At 46.4% G+C, this 21,411-nt stretch overlaps 1 protein-coding gene across 1 annotated transcript in view; it reads left to right on the top strand.

Annotated features, from left to right (window-relative positions):
- LOC119967387 (adhesion G protein-coupled receptor F4-like) overlaps positions 1 to 21,411 on the top strand; it is a 179,871-nt gene that overhangs the window by 40,051 nt on the left and 118,409 nt on the right. The window contains exons 3-4 of the mRNA XM_038799886.1: positions 14,604 to 14,670; positions 19,204 to 19,359. Coding sequence (XP_038655814.1) covers positions 14,604 to 14,670; positions 19,204 to 19,359 — 223 coding nt within the window. The remainder of the gene's footprint in view (positions 1 to 14,603; positions 14,671 to 19,203; positions 19,360 to 21,411) is intronic.

Genomic DNA, 21,411 nt, shown 5'->3' with positions numbered 1-21,411 from the left:
CTGGACTATTAAAAAAATCTCACTGGAGGAGGAGGCTCCACAAATATCCCCATCCTCAATGATGGAGGAGCCCAACACATATGTGCAAAAGACAAGGCTGAGACACTCACAGCAATCTTCAGCCAGAAGTGCCGAGTGGATGCTCTATCCCCCAGAAGCCCCCAGTATCACAGATGTCATACTTTCGCCAATACGATTCACTCCACGTGATACCAGAAACGGTTGAAGGCATTGGATACTGCAAAGGTTATGGGTCCTGATAATATTTTGGCAAAAGTACTGAAGACTTGTGCTCCAGAACTTGCCGCATCCCTAGCTCAACTGTTTCAGTACAGCTAGAACACTGGCATCTACCCGGCAATGTAAAACATTGTCCAGGTATGGCCTGTTCACAAGAAAGACGACGAATCCAACCCAGCCAATTACCGGCCTATCAGGCTACTCTCCATCATCAGCAAATGATGGAAGGATTCATTAACAGTGCGATCAAGTGGCACTTACTCTCGGATGGTCAGTTTGGGTTCCACCAGGGTCTCTCAGCTCCTGACCTCATTGCAACCATGGTGTAAACATGGACAAAGAGCTGAATGCCAGAGGTGAGGTAAGAATGACTGCCCTTGACATCAAGGCAGCATTTGGAGCCCTGGATAAACTGGAGTATGACATCCTTGATGAACTATCAATTACGACGAGTCGAGAGCAGAATGTAATCAAGGCTTTATTACACAGAGATGTGTGGCCTCCTACAGCAGCTGACAAAACGGCTGTTGTACGGAGAGCACACATGTTTATACTCTGCCTACTGGGCGGAGCCAGCAGGCAGGGATCTACCCCCGTGCCAGTAGTATAGGGGCATTGCCGTACAACCCATATATATACAGTATAATACATCAGTGGTGACAACCACATTCACCCCCTGTTAAAAATGAGTCTAGCGGGGGTGGTGGAGAACTATATACAGACAAGTTGCTTTTAAAAATCACAGAGAATATTAAAAATTTAGGCGGTCCGGTGCCTTGATCTGTCGTCGAGAGCGCCACAGTGCTGGTGGCGACTCCAAGAGCGCGTCAAAATCCTCTTCATCCCCGGGTGGAGCAAGGGGAGGATGGATTGTCCTGGGGCGGGGGCTGCGGTGGGGTGCGCCGGGGAAAGGGAGAGTGCCACCGGGGCAGAGGGGGGCGTGTGTGTGGAACCAGCTGGTGCCAGGTCCTGAGGGAGACTGTGTCTTGGCAGCCGTCGGGGTACGCTATGTAAGCGTACTGCAGGTTGGCGTGGAGTAGCTGTACCCCCTCAACCAACAGGCCTGCCTTGTGGAGTTGCACGTGTCTACAGAGGAGAACGGGTCCTGGAGCTGCCAGCCACTTTGGGAGCAAAACCCCGGAGGTGGACTTCCTGGGGAAAGCAAAGAGACGTTCATTGGGGGTTTCGTTTGTCACGCTGCACAGGAGTGACCGAACGGAGTGAAGTGCATCGGGGAGGACCTCCTGCCAGCGGGAGACTGGGAGATTTCTGGACCGTAGGGCCAGCTGGACGGCCCTCCAGACCGTCCCATTCTCCTGCTCCCCCTGCTTGTTGCAACCGAAGGCAATTGAAGGCAACCGACCATTGGTCAGTGAGGAGAGTGAATCTCCTGCCAGCCAGGTAATGCCTCCAATGCCGCACAGCTTCAACAATGGCTTGGGCCTCCTTTTTGATGGAGGAGTGCTGGATTTCGGAGGCATGGAGGGTGTGGGAAAAGAATGCCACGGCCCTGCCTGCCTGGTTGAGGGTGGCGGCCAGAGCGACGTCTGATGCATTGCTCTCAACTTGGAAGGGGAGCGTCTCGTCGACGGCATGCATCGTGGCTTTGGCGATGTTGGCCTTGATATGGTTGAAGGCCTGGTGAGCCTTGGCCATCAGTGGGAAAACAGTGGATTGAATGAGTGGGCAGGCCTTGTCCGCATAGTTTGGGACCCACTGGGCGTAATACGAAAAGAACCCCAGGCATCGTTTGAGGGCCTTGGGGCAGTGGGGGAGGGGGCGTTCCATGAGGGGGAGCATGCGATCGGGGTCAGACCCTAGAACTCCGTTCTGAACCACATAGCTGAGGATGGCTGATCGGTTCGTGCTGAACACACACTTCTCCTTGTTGTAAGTGAGGTTGAGGAGAGTGGCGGTGTGGAAAAATTTGGAAAGGTTAGCATCGTGGTCCTGCTGGTCGTGGCCGCAGATGGTGACGTTTTCCAGGTACGGGAATGTGGCCCGCAGTCCGTCCCGGTCAACCATTCGGTCCATCTCCTGTTGGAAGACCAAGACCCCATTGGTGACGCCGAAAGGAACCCTAAGGAAATGGTAAAGGCAGCCGTCTGCTTTGAACGCAGTGTATGGTTGGTCCGCCTTACGGATGAGAAGCTGGTGGTAGGCAGATTTCAGGTCCACTGTCGAGAAGACCCAGTATTGTGCAATCTGATTAACCATATGAGATATGCGTGGGAGGGGTACACATCAAGCTGCGTGTACCAGTTGATGGTCTGATTGCAGTCAATGACCATCCTGTTTTTCTCCCCGGTATTCACCACTGCCACTTGGGCTCTCCAGGGGCTGCTGCTGGCCTCGACGATACCGTCCTGTCCTGGGCGCTGTACCATCTGCTCCTGGTGGCGACGGATTTGCAATCCGGGGTTAGGTTTGCAAAAAGGGAAGGTGGGTCGACCTTAAGGGTCGCGAGGTCGCAAACAGTAAGGGGTGGTAAGGGCTCGCCAAATTTCAGATTTAGGCTCTGGAGGTTACACTGGACGTCCAGGTTGAGTAGCAAGGCAGCGCAGAGGTTGGGGAGGACGTGGAGCCGCAAGCCTTACGGTATCGGTGTGGATGAAGCTCTCAGTGCTCCCGGAGTCCAGAAGGCAGGAGATCTCGTGCCTGTCGACCTTCACCTTTGTCGAAGCGGTCGCGAGGTTGTGCGATCGAGACTGGTCAATCGTAACCGAGGCGAGACGTGTCTGGTCGTCAGTGGTTGCAGGCGATGAGCGGCCTGATGAGGTGCCCGACGGGCGTGGGTCCTGAGGCAGGTAGGATGGCGGTGCCCACGAGCCGCACGTGTCATGGGGCAGGCAAGATGGCGACGCCCTCGGGCCACACGTGCCCTGGGGCAGGCAAGATGGCAACGCCGATTGGTTCTGAGGCAGGCAAGATGGCGGCGCCCACTTGCCGCACGTGGAAGGGGGTTCCGGGATAAAATGGCGATTGAGCGGGCCTGGCACACTTCAGCGAAATGTCCCTTCTTGCCACAGGCCTTGCAGAGCGCGCTCCGCGCTGGGCAGCACTGTCGGGGGTGTTTTGACTGTCCGCAGAAGTAGCATGTGGGTTGGTTGGCTGGGGGCGGTCGCTGATGGGGTCTATGATAGGGTGGCCGTCAGCGGGATCTACAATGCACGGGGGGACGGGGGGGGGGGGGGCGTGCGGTCGGGGGCATAGGCCTGTAAGTTGCGTGAGGCGACCGTAAGCGAGAGCACTAGTTTTTTGGTTGCCGCGAGGTCAAGTGTGGCCCCTTCTAAGAGGCGCTGGCAAATGTAGTCAGACCCTATGCCTGTAATGAACGCATGTCTCATCACCAAGTTCGAATGTTCAGTGTGACCAAAACGGCCTGGCAGTCACAGTCTCTCACTAGGGCGAGCAGGGTACACCAGAAATCTTCCACAGACTCACCGGGAAGTTGGTGCCACGTGGATAGGAGATGCCTGACGTAGATTTTGTTAGTCCACTGAGCGTAATTCTCCTTCGGATGCACTATGGCTTCTGCGAATGTCGCCGCATCCTGGACGAGGGGAAAACGTTGGAGCTCAGCCGCGTGTACAGAATCTGGAGCTTCTGTGCTTCTGGGATTGGGTCTGGCGCAGACCCGATGTATGCTTCAAAACAGGCTAGCCAATGTTCAAAGTCTTTTTTGGTGTTGTCTGCTTGAGGATGCAGCTGCAGGCAATCCGCCTTGATTCGGAGATCCATCTCTGAAAAATTTCTGTGTAATAAATTGATGCACTATCAATTACGACGAGACAAGAGTAGAATGTAATCGAGGCTTTATTACACAGAGATGTGTGGCCTCCAACAGCAGCTGACGAAATGGCTGCTGTACGGAGAGCACACATATTTATACTCTGCCTACTGGGTGGAGCCAGCAGGCAGGGATCTACCCCCGTACCTGTAGTACAGGGGCCTTACTGTAAAACCCATATATATACAGTATAATACATCAGTGGTGACTACCACAATCCTGGAGCCCTGGCTAAACTGGAGTCAATGGGAATCAATGGGAAAAACTCTCCGCTGGTTGGAGTCATACCTGGCACAAAGGAAAATGGTTGTGGTGGTTGGAGGTCAATCATCTTTGCTCCAGGACATCACTGCAGGAGTTCCGCAGGGTAGTGTCTTAGGCCCAAACATCTTTAGCCGCTTCATCAATGACCTGGCCTAACCAGCGAATCACATCCCGTAAATGAATTTTTAAAATATCTGACAAACTTCTTCCAACCAAAAACAACCAATAGAAATCGTGCTATGTACTTCATAAAGGAAATGTACCTTCAGTTATATGATGATATTTGGCACTTTACACAGGCAAATCTTAAAGTTAAAGCAGCAGCCATTACAGCAGAGATTCCTTAATATGCACAATGATGTGACAGATGTTTCTAGTCATCACTCTTTAACCTCTTTATGGGTTTAGGCATCCACAGCCTTTCTGTCTTATTCCTACAATAACTTTAGCGAGTATCACAATTCAGATAGGGACTTAGCTATAGGCCCTGACCTTACACAAGACTCTCCTGGATGATTTGGTAGGAGTGGAGCTGCACCTCCCACAAACAAGATTATAGAGCGAAGGGCAGGGAGAGGGGGGGAGCATAGAGAAGGGTGGTAGAAGGAATGAAGAGTGGCCAGCTTTAGGTTCCTTCCTGTATGTCTGGTCTCAGAAGGATCCAATGTTTCATTGGTGATTACTTTTCTGTGAGTAAAAAGGGCAGAATTGGACCCTATGTGGGTATCTTGGGCAAGATTGTAGTTTAAACCACCCTGCCCCCTCAAAACAGGTAGCATGTATTAACATGGGACTGGATTCTCCGATTCTGGGCATATGTCCCCACGCCAGCGTGGGAACCGTGGTGTTTTACGACAGAACAACTGCTGCAGAATGGCCATCGATTCCCCTTTTTGCTGGGGACTGGCAAGACAGCAGCGTGAAGCACCCGGCTCCAGCTGCCAATATGACCCAGATAGTTGCCGGGTCCGTGGCCACGCACGCAACCGAACGGCGACCGGAGAATCCAGCCCAAGGCCTCCTTGTAAAATGTATTCTTGGAGATAACCTTTGCACATTCCATAAACGAGGTGGAATTGCATAATCATGTTGATCTTCTGGCAGACGCTTGATGTGAGCCTCTGGTGCGATGTAAGATGAAGAATTTAATTTGTGGTCCCCTACTCCTCATCCCAATTCAAATTTCCAATAAAGAGCTATGAATACTCTGTTGCTTAACATTTCTAAGATACATACCAGATAACAACTGCAAATCTACTGTACTGAACACCAAGAAAACCCAATCCCTCTGACTCAGATTTAGACCATGGCTGGGCTTCTCCATTACAAGACCAAGGGCGCAATGCTCTGGAATGTTCACTAAGTTTGGTAGCGAGTGGGAACTGCCTGGGCAAATGTGGCATCCATGACCTGTTAGATGCACCTGTGGGTTTTGGCCTGCGATATGCCACATAGGTCCCTACTTGAGCTCTGGAATGATCCTGAGACACAGATGTTCAGGGCTTCGGTGACCTTGATGGCCAAAGACAGCGGGTGTCCTCCTCCATGAGGACATGGCACAGGTGCCGCACCATCTCCTGATTGAGATGGGACCTCCTGCAGCCTGCGCTGTCTGCTATCTGTTCAAAGGACCAGCCTGTACACCATGGTCTATCGCTGGTCTCCTCCTCTGTGTCCCTCCCAGCCTGATGGGATGTCGAGTCCTCTGGCTGTTGGGCGAATCCCTGCACATGGGTCATCGCCTTGAGCCTGCGTAAATGCTGCTGCTGTCGCCATCTCAGGCATCTGGCCAGCCGTTCTGCCAGCCCTACCACTAGGGCCTGTTCTGCGGGGTTCAAAATACCGTCCATAGCATTCAATATCTGTGCGCGACACGGTAGCACAGTGGTTAGCACTGTTGCTTCACAGCTCCAGGGTCCCAGGTTTGATTTCCGGCTTGTGTCACTGTCTATGGGTGTTAGACGTATTAGATGCTGTGGTATGAGATACAAAAGTTCTGTTCCTTTTTCTCCAACACACTTTTATTTCTTCCAACAGACTCTGCACAAAACTCTATACACATCAACAGCCCCAGAGGCCACCTGGAGCCCCTTTACATATCAGTGTCAATTATTGGACACTTAACATAAATGAGACAACTAATTGCAATGTCTCTTAACCCATTAGTTAACAGTCACCCCTTCCTTGGAGAAAAGAAACCAATTAGGTGAAAACAAAATTTCAAGAAACTAAAACATACATGTGATTTTCCCCCCCCTTTATGCCCAGTTTTTTTTGTTTGGAAGATAAAAAAAACAATCGCAGAAACAGGCGTCCTTCATTAACAATATCCAAAAGTTTCCGTGAACTACCCCCTCTTTTCATAAAACAGTCTGACAGTTGATAGCTACTGTTGACCCATTTAATTTTTGTTATTTCCCCTCTGTCCTACATCTGCTTCAAACATGCGATGTCTATCCGTAACCTCTTTTCATTGACACTTTTTGTAGAGTGCACATTTTCCCACAGGGATTTATTGTCAATGTGACAGTCAATAGGTATATTACCCAAATCCCCTAATCCCAAAATTTCTGTCAATATCTGACTTATATAAAAGGCCATATCCACCGCTTCCACAGGCTTAACGTCTCAGCAGCCAAAGTGACAACTCTCCTTATTTTCTTTGTTTCCCACACAGGAGGGCAACATTTACCATTGTTCCCCAAAAGGAAAATTATAAAACCTCCTGCGCTTGAAACCCCATCACATAAATTTGTATAGGACGCATCACTATAAACTATGAGTTTCAAATGCCAAAGGTCACCTAAAACCGGGAACTTCAAAACACATTCCTGCATTTTTAGTTTGGAAATGCTTTAATTGCTCTTATTATGTCTTCCACTTTGGGATCATTCATTTTTGTATTCAACTCTAAGACATCAAACTCACGTCCGGTCTAGTCTGTCTACCTAACCAGTTCAGTTGCCCAATTAAACTTCGCAGTTGTTCTTTTTCAATCTTTGAAACCATTGCATCTTTTTGTGAAACCCGGCTATGACTAATTGCTATTGGGCTGATGCTTTCCAAATAAAATTGCTGACGTAAAGTTGCCCCTAACTTAGTCTGTCCGATTTCCAGTCCAATATATTTAAATGCACCGGAAGCCTGATTTCCAACCCTGAATTCTTTCCTCAAACCAGAGATTACAATAGCTTCAAAATCACTAGCCCCACCCCACAAAAAATCATCGACATGCATCATAAAGATGCCAGAAGGATTTCCTTTATAGTGCCAGTAAAACATTGCAAGATCTGCTTTCAACTGGCAACAGCCTAACTTTAACAAAACTGACCTTACCGAAAAGTACCAGACTCTAGATGCATCATTTAATCCATATACACATTTGTTCAACTTCCAGACTACCCCTTCTGTGTTAACTGCTTCTTTAGGAGGGCAGAGAAAAAGGTCTCTCTGGAGCTGATGCCCCTGCAAAAAGGCAGCTTTTATATCTATAGATTTGCATTCCCATGCCTTTGTGGCTAATAGAGAAAAGAAAATCTTTAAAATAACCTTTCCTGCTGTAGGTGAATCTACCCTTAAATCCTGATCTTCTAAGTTTTCTTCAAATCTCCTTGCCACAAGCCTGGCCTTTGCCTTATAAGTTCCATCCGGAAGAACAAATCCATCTGTGGGATAGAGCTTTTTGTCCCCTATCCGGTATTTCCGTGTATTCCCCAAATTCACTCCAACAATGCAATTCTTGCTATTTAGCATCTTTGATAACTTTTTAATCTAATTTATTTGAAGCCACCAAAATCTCAGGTGCATGTGGGCTTCTGCTCCTATTAGTATTCGTAGTCTTACTCATGTTCCGAGATCTTGATAAACTACGTCCCCTCTCCCGCCTGGCATCTCGTTCTTTACTGCTACTGCTTGATCTTTCCCTTCTGTTGTGGGATGTCCTTTCAATAGTTCTCGACCTTTTCCTGCGAACCTGTTCACTATCCGATGTACTATCTGAACTAGCACTGCGTTTCTGTGCCCTCCATTTTTGAACTTCGTTTTCCCAATCCATTGTCTTAACTCCCTCCCCTGAATGCTGTACATTCAACCAATGTTTATACTTTCCAGTGGCCTTCCATGCTCTACTAATAACAGTTGCATCCTTCAGGCAAGTATGGCACTTTTGTACCAACTTTTGGCAGTTGCCCTTTCGGAAAAATGGCCTGTTCTAATTTATCAGAAATGTCATGTTCCTTGACAGAACCCCTGTCTATATCAGTTAACTGGTCCTCATAGTTCTGTAACACGTGCGTACCAGATGACTCTGGTTCCTCATCATGTCTGTCTGCTCTGTCTAAATTTGAAAATTTGTAATCTGTACCCATTATCCTTGATGAATGTACCCTAACAGTTTGATTACCATGTTGCAAAATAATTGTTTTGCCATCTATGCCTATGATCTTCCCTGGGCCTTTCCATTCGTTAGAATTGTCTCTCTTATAATATACCATATCTCCTTGTTGAAAAACGGCATCTGATGACCGTACATTATGTCTTAAAGCTCTGTGAATTCTTTCAGAAACTTCTGCTTCCAAAAAAGCTTTTCTACTGCCATGTAATGCATTTAAATGTTCAGCAAAACCAGAGCTAATTGTAGTCCCCTCCCAAGCTGGAGGCTGGTCATCCAAAATGGACGGAATTTTAGGATTTCTACCAAACACTAATTGATAAGGACTATAGCCCCCAACCATCTGTAATGAATTCTTTGCATGTACCGCCCATGCTAAAGCTGAATTTTGCCTGCAATTTGGTCGATCTGCCAAAATTTTCCGAAGCATGTCATCGATGACAGCATGATTTATTTTGCAGACACCATTGCTAAATGGGCTTTCTGCAGCTGCGTTCAAAACTCTGATATTCATGTTTTCACACATATCCCTAAACTCATCATTAGCAAATTCTCCCCCATTGTCCGTAAGGAATTTTGCCGGTGGACCCATTCCTGTCCCGATCCATTTTTCCACGATTTGATCCAGAATTAATCTCTTTTCTTTACTTCGTATAATCGTTGATTGACTAAATCTGGTTGCTAAATCTACAAAATGCAAAATAAATATATTATTGGCTTTATCCCAGATCTTAAGGTCCATGGCCACAATGTCGTTAAAATCCCTGGCCGAAGGTAGGGTTACTATTGGTCGTGCTGGTGGCCTTCTGTACTTCCTACAAACTTCACAGCGATCACTAACCTGTTCTATCAGTTTAGTATAGTCGTTATCTCTTACCCCTGCATCCTTTAATACATTTTTCAGTCTCCAAGGAGATGGTCTGCTCAGAAGCAAAGGTATCTCACTTGATACAACATCCGTGCAAATGAAATGATTCACTCCAGCAATATTGCAAGGGATCACCACTCTTTTCAGCGACTTCATAGTATTATCATCCCCAAACCTGAAACTTGTGGAACTTTCAAATTCCTTAACCTTGTTACGATTTTCAGCATTCAAGGAGTCCAGATAACATTTTAACCAGTCAATCCACACACAGTGGATGTGCAGCCACTGTCCAATACAGCACAGTTGAAGGATTCTGCAACCAACACCCTCATTACCAGTGTCAGACTGCTTGTTAATAAGACAATGCCTTCTTTCTGGTCACTATCTTTTTCCTCTTCTGACTCTTCCGTGTCATGTGTTGGTTCAAACACTCTATCATAACGAGTTGGACAATTGAAAGCATAATGGTATTGAGAGTCACATTGAAAACAACGATTTATCATGCCCTGTGCATTTCTGGGGTTCATCTTCCTATTGTAGGTTCTAACTGAGTTTCTGTCTTCATAATTTCCTTGTCTCGGTCTCCTTTTATAGTCTTGAGGCCTGTTCATAGCCATACGATTAAGCCATCCTGTTAGTAGTGTATCTTCCATATTCTGCCTTATTGCAGGCTGACCTATTTGGGTCATCAGAGCCATCGGAATCGAATGTTTCCCCAGAAACTTTTGTAAAGCTTTTGTCATCTGTTCGAATAAGGTATCCTTATCCGTAAACTGAACTGTCTATCCATGTTGCTCACTCTAGCACAGTCAAGTAATTTAAAGGTCAACACAGACTGTGGAAATTCCAGGTTGTGTTTCTGCAGCCTTTTATATAGTCTGCCAAATTCCATTATATAGTCTTCCATGGAGACATCCTCCATTTTCCGGAACTTATCAAAATCCGACCATGCTTCATATGCACTTAACAAGTCATCTTTCTTAGAAATCTTATCCATGTAATGTAATAAAGTCGCCAAAATGCAGGACAAGAGTGGCTAGGTTACAGTCAAGGGAAGGAAAAGGAACGGGCCGACAGTGCAGGGATCCCTCATGGCCGATCCCCTTCAAAACAAGTATACCGCTTTGGATGCTGTTGGGGGGGATGACCTATCAGGGGAAGGTCTTAACGGCCAGGTCCCTGGCATAGAGCCTGGCTCTGTGGCTCAGAAGGAAAGGGGGGAGACTAGAAAAGCAATAGTGATCGAAGACTCAATGGTTAGGGGAACGGATAGGAGATTCTGTGGTTGCGAACGAGACTCCGGGAAAGTATGTTGCCTCCCGGGTGCCAGGGCCAAGGATGTCTCGGATCAAGTCTACATGATTCTTAAGGGGGAGGGGGAGCAACCAGAAGTCGTGGTGCACATAGGCATCAATGACATAGCTAAGAAAAGGAATGAGGATCTAAAAAGTGATTTTAGGGAGTTAGGTTGGAAGCTTTAGGGCAGCACAGTAGCATGGTGGTTAGCATAAATGCTTCACAGCTCCAGGGTCCCAGGTTCGGTTCCCGGCTGGGTCACTGTCTGTGCGGAGTCTGCACGTCCTCCCCATGTGTGCGTGGGTTTCCTCCGGGTGCTCCGGTTTCCTCCCACAGTCCAAAGATGTGCGGGTTAGGTGGATGGCCATGCTAAATTGCCCGTAGTGTCCTAAAAAGTAAGGTTAGGGAGGGGTTGGGTTACGGGTATAGGGTAGATACATGGGTTTGAGTAGGGTGATCATTGCTCGGCACAACATTGAGGGCCAAAGGGCCTGTTCTGTGCTGTACTGTTCTATGTTCTATGTTCTAAAGAGCAGGACAAGCAGAGTAGTGATCTCAGGATTGCTACCGGTGCCACGTGCAAGTTAGGCAAGGAATAGAGAGCGAGTGCAGCTGAACATGTGGCTACAGGGTTGGTGCAGGAGGGAAGGCTTCAGATATGTGGATCATTGTGATATCTTCTGGGGAAGATGGGACCTATACATGAAGGATGGATTGCACCTAAACTGGAGCGGAACCAATATCCTGGGTGGGCGATTTGCTAGAGCTATTCGAGTGGGTTTAAACTAGTTTGGCAGGGGGATGGGAACCAGAGCTATGGATCAGTGGATAGGGCAGTTGTTGAACAGGTAGAAATAGTGTGCAGCAAGTCTGTGAGGAAGAATAGAAAGTTGATAGGCCAAAGTTGCACTCGGTGTGTCTGTTTCAATGCAAGATGTGTCAGGAATAAGGGAGATGAACTTCGAGCATGGATCAGTGCTTGCAACTACGATGTTGTGGCTATTACGGAGACATGAATTTCACAGGGGCAGGAATGGTTGTTCGATGTTCCGGGATTTTGATGTTTTCAAAAGAATAGGGAGGGAGGTAAAAAAGGAGGGGTAGTGGCACTGTTAATTAGGGAGGGCATCAAAGCTACAGAAAAGGAGGTAGTTGAGGAGGGTTTGTCTACTGAGTCAGTATGGGTGGAAATCAGAAACAAGAAAGGAACAGTCACATTATTGGGAGTTTTCTATAGACGCCCCAATAGCAGCAGAGAGATAGAGGAACAGATTGGGAAGCAGATCATGGAAAGGTGCAGAAGTAACAGAGTTGTTGGCATGGGTGAGAGTGGTGAATGCATGGAATGCCCTGCCAGCAGTGGTGGTGGAGTATGAGTCATTGGGGACATTTGAGCGTCTCTTGGAATGCTCATGGGCAGCAGTAAATTGAAGGGGTGTAGGTTAGGTTGACCCTAGATTAGGATAAATGGTTGGCAAAACATTGTGGGCCGAAGGGCCTGTACTGTCCCATTTTCTTGGGGAATTTGGCCGGTTTCCGGGGAATAAATTGAATATGGGGAAAAGTGAGATGTTCACGATGCAAGCGAGGGGGCAGGAGAGGAGAGGAGAGTGGGAGGGCTGGCGTTTAGAGTAGTGGGAGGGAGCTTCCGCTATCTGGGGATCCATGTGGCACGGGAATGGGAGACACTACGTAAGTTAAATGTGACCCGTCTGGTAGAGGCAACGAAGGAGGACTTTAGAAAGTGGGACATGCTCCCGCTGTCACTGGCGGGGAAGGTATAATGATGGTCCTCCCCAGATTTCTGTTTGTTTTTCAGTGCCTCCCAATCTTTATCCCAAGGACCTTTTTTAAACGTTTAAACAACGTGATTTTGGGCTTTGTGTGGACAGGTAAAACCCCGCGAGTGAAGAAAGTGTTGCTGGAGCGTAGTCAAGGGGAGGGTGGGTTGGCACTGCCGAACTGTAGCAACTATTACTCGGCGGCAAATATAGCCATGATTAGGAAGTGGGTAGTGGGGGTTGTCGGTGTGGGAGCGAGTGGAGGCAGCATCATGCAAGGACACAAGTCTGGGGGCATTGATCAAGGCACCTCTGCCATTCTCGCTGGCCCGGTACTCTACAAGCCCAGTGGTAGTGGCAGCCCTGAGAGTCTGGGGGCTGTGGAGGAAACATATGAGAGTGGAGGGAGCATTGGTCTGGGCCCCGATTTGCAACAACCATCGGGTTGTACTGGGAAGCTGGATGGGAGGGTTTCAGAGATGGCAGAGAGCAGGGACTGAGAGGCTGGAGAATCTATTCGCAGATGGGAGCTTCCCTTGTTTGAAGGATTTAGAGGAGAAGTTTGAATTGCCAGCACAAAATTTATTCAGATATCTGCAGGTACGGGATTTTTTGCGAAGGCAGGTTTCGACCTTTCCGCTCCTACCGCCGCAGGGGATACAGGACAGGGTAGTTTCCAGAACGGGGGTGGGAGAGGGAAAGGTATTGGCCATCTACGATGAGCTTATGGAGTCGGAGGAAACTCAGATAGAGGAGCTAAGGGGAGAGATAGAGGCGGGGCTGTGCGCAGATGCTTTGAGCAGAGTTTTGTTTTATAAATTTAGAGTACCCAATTCATTTTTTTCCAATTAAGAGGTCAATTTAGCATGGCTAATCCACCTAGCTTTCACATCTTTGGGTTGTGGGGGCAAAACCCACGCAAACACAGGGAGAATGTGCAAACTCCACACGGAAAGTGACCCAGAGCCGGGATCGAACCTGGGACTTCGGCGCCGTGAGGCAGCAGGGATAACCCACTGCGCCACCGTGCTGCCCTTGCTTTGAGCAGAGTTAACACATCCTCATCATGTATCAGGCTTAGCCTGATACAATTTAAGGTAGTTCACCAGGCACACATGATAGTGGTCCGGATGAGCAAGTTTTTGGTTTAGAGGCCAGGTGTGCGAGGTGTATGGGCGGGGTGGGGTGGGGGGGGGGGGGGGGGGGGGGGGGCAGCAAATCATGTCCATGTGTCTTGGGCATGCCCGAAGCTTAGGGGATTCTGGCAGGGTTTGGCAGATGTCATTCCCACGGTACTAAAAACACGGATGGTGCCGAGTCCAGAGGTGATGATTTTTGGAGTGTCAGAAGATCCAGGAGTCCAGAGGGCGAGAGAGGCTGATGTCTTGGCCTTTGCCTCCCTGGTAGCCCAGAGATGGATATTGCTAGCGTGGAGGGACTTGAAGCCCCCAAAATCAGAGACCTTGGTTAGTGACATGGCTGGGCTTCTCAGTCTTGAGAAAATCAAGTTTGCCCTAAGGTGGTCAACACTAGGCTTCGTCCGGAGCTGGCAGCTGTTTATCGACTTCTTCAGGGAAAATTAACTGTCAACAGAGGCAATAATCTAAAGAGGGGGGAAGGTAGGCTATTTTCTGTTAAGGGTAGGAGGGACTTGTTAGGGATAGAAATGATGTATGTACTACGTTTTTGTTTAGATTTGCTTTCTTTTTTGTTGTTCTTATTGTTATTATAAAATTGCAAATACCTTAATAAAATGTTTTTTTAATAGAAGTAAAATTTGTGCTCAGTTTATTAATCACAACTGTCATTATTTGATTGGACAAACTTTGTGAAATTGGATGTGTGAACTAAACGGAGACAACATTCTAACATAAACATATCTTCACTGTTGCTTCTAAAGAACTGGTTAATGTGAATTTGCAATATTTTTTACTGAACTGTGCAATCCAATAACCTCAGTGTATTATCATTTAGACAGAAGATATTTCCTTAACAGATGACAGTAATATTCAAATCCATCTCAAACGACAGAAAAGAAATGGTAAGAGATTAGCACATGTTATTATTTTGATTTGATTTATTGTCACGTGTACCAAGGTACAGTGAAAAGTATTGTTCTGCGTACAGTCCAGTCAGATAATTCCTTGCATGAAAAACATAGGACATACATAAATACACAATGTAAATACATAGACACAGGCATCTGGTGAAGCATACTGAGTGTAGTACTACTCGGTAGTGAAGATGTGTGATGAGATCAGTTTCGTCCATAAGAGGGTTATTCAGGAGACTGGTAACAGCGGATTAAGTTGTTTTTGAACCTGTCTATGCGTTTTCTCAGACTTTTCTATCTCCTGCATGATGGAAAAAGTTGGAAGAGAGAATAACCCAGGTGGGAGGGATCATTGATTATGTTGCCCGCTTTCCCAAGGCAGCGGGAAGTATCGACAGTGTCAATGGGTGGGAGCTGCGTTCATGGGAGCGGTGTTCATGACCCTGTAGTTTCTTACTGTCTTGGGCCGAGCAGTTGCCATACCAGGTTGTGATGCAGCCAAATAGGATGCTTTCTATGGTGCATCTGTAAACATTGGTAAGACCCAATGTCAACATGCTGAATTTTCTTAGTGTCCTGAGGAAGTATATGCGCCGTAGCGCTTTCTTGGTCGGAGTGTTGACGTGTGTGGACCAGGACAGATTGCTAGTGATGTGCACACCTAGGAATTTGAAGCTGTTAACCATCTCCACGTTGGCACCATTGATGCAGACAGAGGTGTGTACGATATTTTAGGACTTCCGGTGATGTTCCTTAAAATGAAGGTGACATCCAAAAATGATTTCCAAACTTAATTTCTGCAGACTAGGATTTGTTTTAAATTGTCAAATTGATTTTTGAAATAATATTATCATTCCAGTTTTATTAGTCGAGAGAATAGCAACACGTTATTCGGGGTAACTAAAGTCTGAATTTCAATGTATCAGGAAGAATACAATCGTCAGTGTTGTCAACCTTTCATTGAAATCCTTTAAACTCAACCAGTTGTTCACTATCTTTGTTCATAAAGATCAGGAACTCCACTCTGTCAGGTTATCATCCAGGTGTAAACAATGAAAGTCACCTCATTGAGTCTTCCCAACACTGTTGAAAATAGATCTTGGATTTATAACATAGCACAGTGACATTTATTCTGATGAAGCATTGACCAGTTATAAATCATTTGTTGAACCTTAATCTGCTGCAGATTATTGAACCTTTGGATGAAAGGGCAATTTCCGAAGGAAATTCCATGCTGTCGGAGAACTCTTATTCCCATCAATTTAAGAGTTGCAGGAGACTTCCCCCTGCCCCCTCAACAATTTGAGATGTGGCCAATGGCTAAGCACAGCCAGACGTGGAGGTTTTGCAGAACTGCACAGCTGCTGTCACGCAGGCATCTGTGGAACTTCTTTTTAAAATAAATAAATTTGGAGTACCCAATAATTTTTTTCTAATTTAGAGGCAATTTAACAAGGCCAATCCACCTACCCATCATATCCTTTTGGGTTGTGGGGGTGAGACCCACACAGACACGGGGAGAATGTGCAAACTCCACACAGGCAGTGACCCGGGGCCGGAATCGAACCCGGGTCCGCAGCACCGTGAGGCAGCAGTGGCTGCTGAGGCAACAGAGGCAGGTGCTGGTTTAGCACAGTGGGCTAACTAGCTGGCTTTTAAAGCAGACCAAGGCAGGCCAGCAGCGCGGGTTCAATTCCTATACCAGCCTCCACGAACAGGCGCCGGAATCTGACGACTAGGGGCTTTTCACAGTAACTTAATTTGAAACCTGCTTGTGACAATAAGTGATTTTCATTTTTCATTTCATTTTTCAGTACTAACCACCATAAGATATAGGAGCAGAATTAGGTCACTTGGCTCATTGAATCGGCTCTGCCATTCAAACATGGCTGATATTTTGCTCCTCCCCATTCTCCTTACTTCTCCCCATAACCACGATCCCCTTATTAATTAAGAACCTATCTATTGCTGTCTTAAAGACACTCAAGTGATTTGGCCTCCACAGCTATCTGCGGCAAAGAGTTCCACAGATTCACCACCCTCTGGCTGAAGAAATTCCTCCTCATCATTTCTGTTTTGAAGGATCGATCTTCAGTCTTAGGTTGTCCCCTCTGGTTCTAGTTTTTCTTACCAGTGAAAATATCCTGTACATAACTCCCACTCCAAGTTCCTCTGCAGCCCAGATGCGATATCCTGAACCTGAGCACCAGGCAGACAACACAACCTTTGGGATTCTCAATCCTGGTCACAGAGAACAGTGTCAATTCTCCAAACTATACTATCCCCAATTATGACTGCATTTCCTTTCTTCCCCTGCACTTGAACAGCTCCCTGTACCATGGTGCCGTGGTCAGTTTGCGCGTCCTCCCTACAGTCTCCATTCCCGTCCACACTGGGAGCAAAAATATCGAACCTGCTGGACAAGGTCAAGAGCTGAGGGTCCTGCAACCTTACCTCTGGATCCCTCTATGTGCCTCACGCGCAGCCATACCCTCCTGTCCCTGACCACTGACCAAATTCAACGTATTTAGTTTTAGAGGCGTGACTGCCTCCTGAAACGCAGTGTCCAGGTACCTCACCCCCTCTCTGATGTGTTGCAGCTTCTGAAGCTCAGAATCCAGCTCATCAACTCTGAGCTGGAGCACACATGAAGCAAAGAGTTGGAATAAATGGGTCTTTTTCTGATTGGCAGGCAGTGACTTGTGCGGTCCCGTAGGGATCTGTGCTAGGACTCCAACTGTTTACATTATATATTAATGATTTGGACGAGGGAACAAAACGTATTATCTTCAAATTTGCAGATGATACAAAGTTGGGTGGGCTGGTGAGCTGTGGGGAGGATGCAGAGATACTTCAGAAAGATTTGGACAGGTTGAGTGAGTGGGCACATGCATGGCTGATTCAGCATAATGTGGATAAATGTGCAGTTATCTGCTTTGGTAGCAGAAGTAGGAAGGCAGATTTTTATTTGAAAGGGTGTAATTGAGAGAGGTGGATACTCAGCGAGACCTTGGTGTCCTCCTGCATCAGTCGCTGAATGAAAGCACGCAGGTACAGCAGGCAGTAAAGGAGGCAAATGGTATGTAGGCCTTGGCCTTCACAGCGAGAGGATTTGAGCATAGGAATCAAGATGCTTTACTGCAATTGTATAGGGCATTAGTGAGACCATACCTGGAGCATCGTGTGCAGTTTTGGTGTCCTTATCCGAGGAAAAATGTTCTTGCTATGGAGGGAGTGCAGCAAAGGTTTACAGGCTGATTCCTGGGATGTCGAGACTGTCATATGAGGAGAGACTAAATCAATTTGAATAATATTCATTGGAGTTAAGAAGAGTGATGGGGATCTCCTAGAAAAGAACAAAATTCTAACAGGATTAAACAGGGTATATTCAGAAAGTATGCTCCAGATGGTGGGGGAGTCCAGATCCAGGGGTCATAGATTGAGGATAAGGGGTAAACGTTTTAGGACTGAGGTGAGGAGAAATATCTTCACCCAGAGAGTGGTGAATCTGTGGAATTCACTACCACAGAAAATAGTTGAGGCCAAAACTTTGTATATTTTCAAGAAGGAATTTAGGTGTAGCTCTTGAGGCTAAAGGGATCAAGGGATTTGGGGGGAAGGCGGGATCAGGGTATTTAACTTGATGATCAGACATGATCAGAATGAATGGCTAGCAGACTCAAAGGACCGAAATGCCTCCTACCTCTATTTTCTATTGCAGGTCTTTCTATTATCACCTGTTTAAGCATGAGCTCCAGATCAGGCTGTTTCCAATTTTCATGGATGTTACCGATATCATTACCACCACTGTTGTTTTTGTTTGCTATAAAATATATTTTAAAAATTCAATCATGGGATCTGGGCCAGCATTTATTACCCATTCCTAATTGTTCCTGAACAGAGTGGCTTACTAGGCTACTTCAGTAAGAAGTCTCGACACCAGGTTAAAGTCCAACAGGTTTATTTGAAATCACAAGCTTTCGGAGCGCTGCTCCTTCATCAGGTGAAGGGAGAGTGCTCCGAAAGCCTGTGGTTTTAAATAAGCCTGTTGTACTTTAACCTGGTGTTGCACGACGTCTTACTGTGCCCACCCCAGTCCAACGCCGGCTTCTCCATATCTAGACTATTTCAGAGGACAGTTCAGAGTCAACCACATTGCTGTAGACCTGCCCTTACATGTAGGTCAGACCACATAAGAATGACAGATTTCCTTCCCAAAGGACATTTGTGAACCAGATGGGCTTTCATGACACTTGACAATGTTTTCATAGTCATTATACGACTTTTAATTCCAGATTTTCTTTTTATTTCACCATCTGCCTTGGTGCGATTCGAACCCAGGTCTCCAGAGCATTGACCTAGATCTCTGGATTACTAGTCCCTTGACAATACCACCAGGCCACTGCCTTTCCTACTATTAACTAGGCTTAACTGTTTGTTGAGAAATTTTATAATCCATAGAATCTATTACAGTTAATTATTTTGACATTGAACTAATTATTCATTTATTTAATGTTTCAGTCAACCAACAACGTAAATATGAGCTGGATGTTGCACTAAACGTTACTGGAAATTTCACTGAGCGAGCACGGAAATTATTTCTGGAACGTTTGAATCTCATTCAAATTCGGATTGAAAATGGCACATTTAATATTACAGACGTCACTGTCACAACAGGTGAGTGTGGACACATCATATCAAGGACATATCATTGCAGATAAAGTACAATTCATACCATTTTAGAACCGGCCTGTGACTAACTGTGAGATGGCAAAAATTAACCAATACTTTTAATGTTGTTCAAGTAATGACTACTTGATTTGAAATGTCGCTTAGAAGTCTATTTTAAGTATGGTTCATAAATCATTACAGTCCAGAAGAAGGGACTTCTGATTGGTTGGGCTGGTTTAGCTCACTGGGCTAAATCGCTGGCTTTTAAAGCAGACCAAGCAGGCCAGCAGCACGGTTCGATTCCCGTACCAGCCGTGCCGGAATGTGGCGACTAGGGGCTTTTCACAGTAACTTCATTGAAGCCTACTCGGGACAATAAGCCATTTTCATTTTCACTTGTTGAATCCTCAATTGCAGACTTCGTCTTTGCTTTACTAAGTTTGTCTGCTGCCTTACTTAATAAAATCATCGCCAAATTTGATAAAGCATGCTGCAAATGTTAGTGCTGTTTCTGTTTAGTGTTTACCTAGCAGAGGCTGAAAGCCAATTCGTTACTTACTCCTAGCTCCCCCTGAACTATGATCCCACCATGAAACATCAAACTATTGTTTCCAGGGCGGTCACTGACCTCATCTCATCTGGAGACCTTCTCTCCATCTATCCAACCTCATTGTGCCCTGACTCCAAACAGCCAACTTCAACTTTGTTCTCAAAATCCATAGTCAGGTCTGTGCTGGTGCGGGAAGCACGGTGGCGCAGTGGGTTAGCCCTGATACCATACGGCACCGAGGTCCCAGGTTCGATCCCGGCACTGGGTCATTGTCCATGTGGAGTTTGCACATTCTCCCCGTGTTTGTGTGGGTTTCACCCCCACAACCCAAAGATGTGTAGTGTAGGTGGATTGGCCACGCTAAATTGCCCCTTAATTGGAAAAACTTACTTGAGTATTCTAAATTTATAAAAAAAAAAAGAAAAAAAGGCCTGTGCTGGTGAACTCATAATTTGGGCATATTTCTGTCCACTGAACTGATTTTTTTTTTCCTATCTCAAATCTATTTTCTCACCCTTATCCAGTCTGTTCCTAGCTATACCTAAGACTCTTCCAAGCTCTCAATCATTTCAACAAGTTCCATTTTCCAGGTCCTAACCATTTCCTTTTCACCATGAATGTCAATCTCGCTATATCTCCATCCCCCACCGGGACAGTTTGAGAGCTCTCCATTTCTACCTTGAATAGAGGCCCAAACAGATCACACCTACTACCATCTTCCTCCATCTGGTTTAACTTGTTCTCACATTGAACAGCTTCTTCTACTCCACTCACGAACTCCACATGAATGTTGTTGTTGTATGTGCTTGCGTGGTCCCAGCTATGCCTGCCTTTTTTAGGATATGTGAACTATTCCTCGTCACAATCATCTCAGACTCCACTTCATCATCTCTTTTCCCCATACATTATTGGTTGTAATGCTGCCACTTCCTGCTCTTGCTCTGAACTGGGAAATGTCATCAACTTTGCTTCCAATTTCGAGCCATAGCCCTTCCCTTCTGTCATGGACTTCATCAGTAACACCAGTAACACAAATTTAATAAGACATGATAGGAAACAACAGGTATAAATCTGCTGAGCAACAGCAGTAACCAGCCGACAAAAGGTTGGATGGGCTGTGTCTCTGCCAGTAACGAGATGAGAAGGCAATTAGATGAAATTAGATGTGAATAGCGTATTAGTAGAAGCAGTTTACCTGGATGATTGGGAGATCAATGAATGAGGTATACATAGGCTGATGTCTGAAGAGTGAAGAAACAGACAGCCAAATACAGAGAAGGCAGAATCAAAGCGGCACAATGGTATCATTGCCAGGACTCTAAGAAGGAAGTCAGGCCAGTTGACATCTAGCTGACTCAGAAGGAGACAACCCAGTTTCTAGCCAGCAGCCAGGAAGTCAATTTGTACATCTAACAGCCTCTATGTCATAGAGCCATGCCATTGCAGAAAAACTTCAAAATGGCTGTTTAAATCTCTTCACTGGATCTGGACAAGATATTTCCCGGACT

Source organism: Scyliorhinus canicula, chromosome 6 (assembly GCF_902713615.1).
Source record: "Scyliorhinus canicula chromosome 6, sScyCan1.1, whole genome shotgun sequence".
NCBI lineage: Eukaryota > Metazoa > Chordata > Chondrichthyes > Carcharhiniformes > Scyliorhinidae > Scyliorhinus > Scyliorhinus canicula.
The sequence above is the reverse complement of the archived record's forward strand: the minus strand, read 5'-3'. Positions and strand labels throughout refer to the sequence as shown.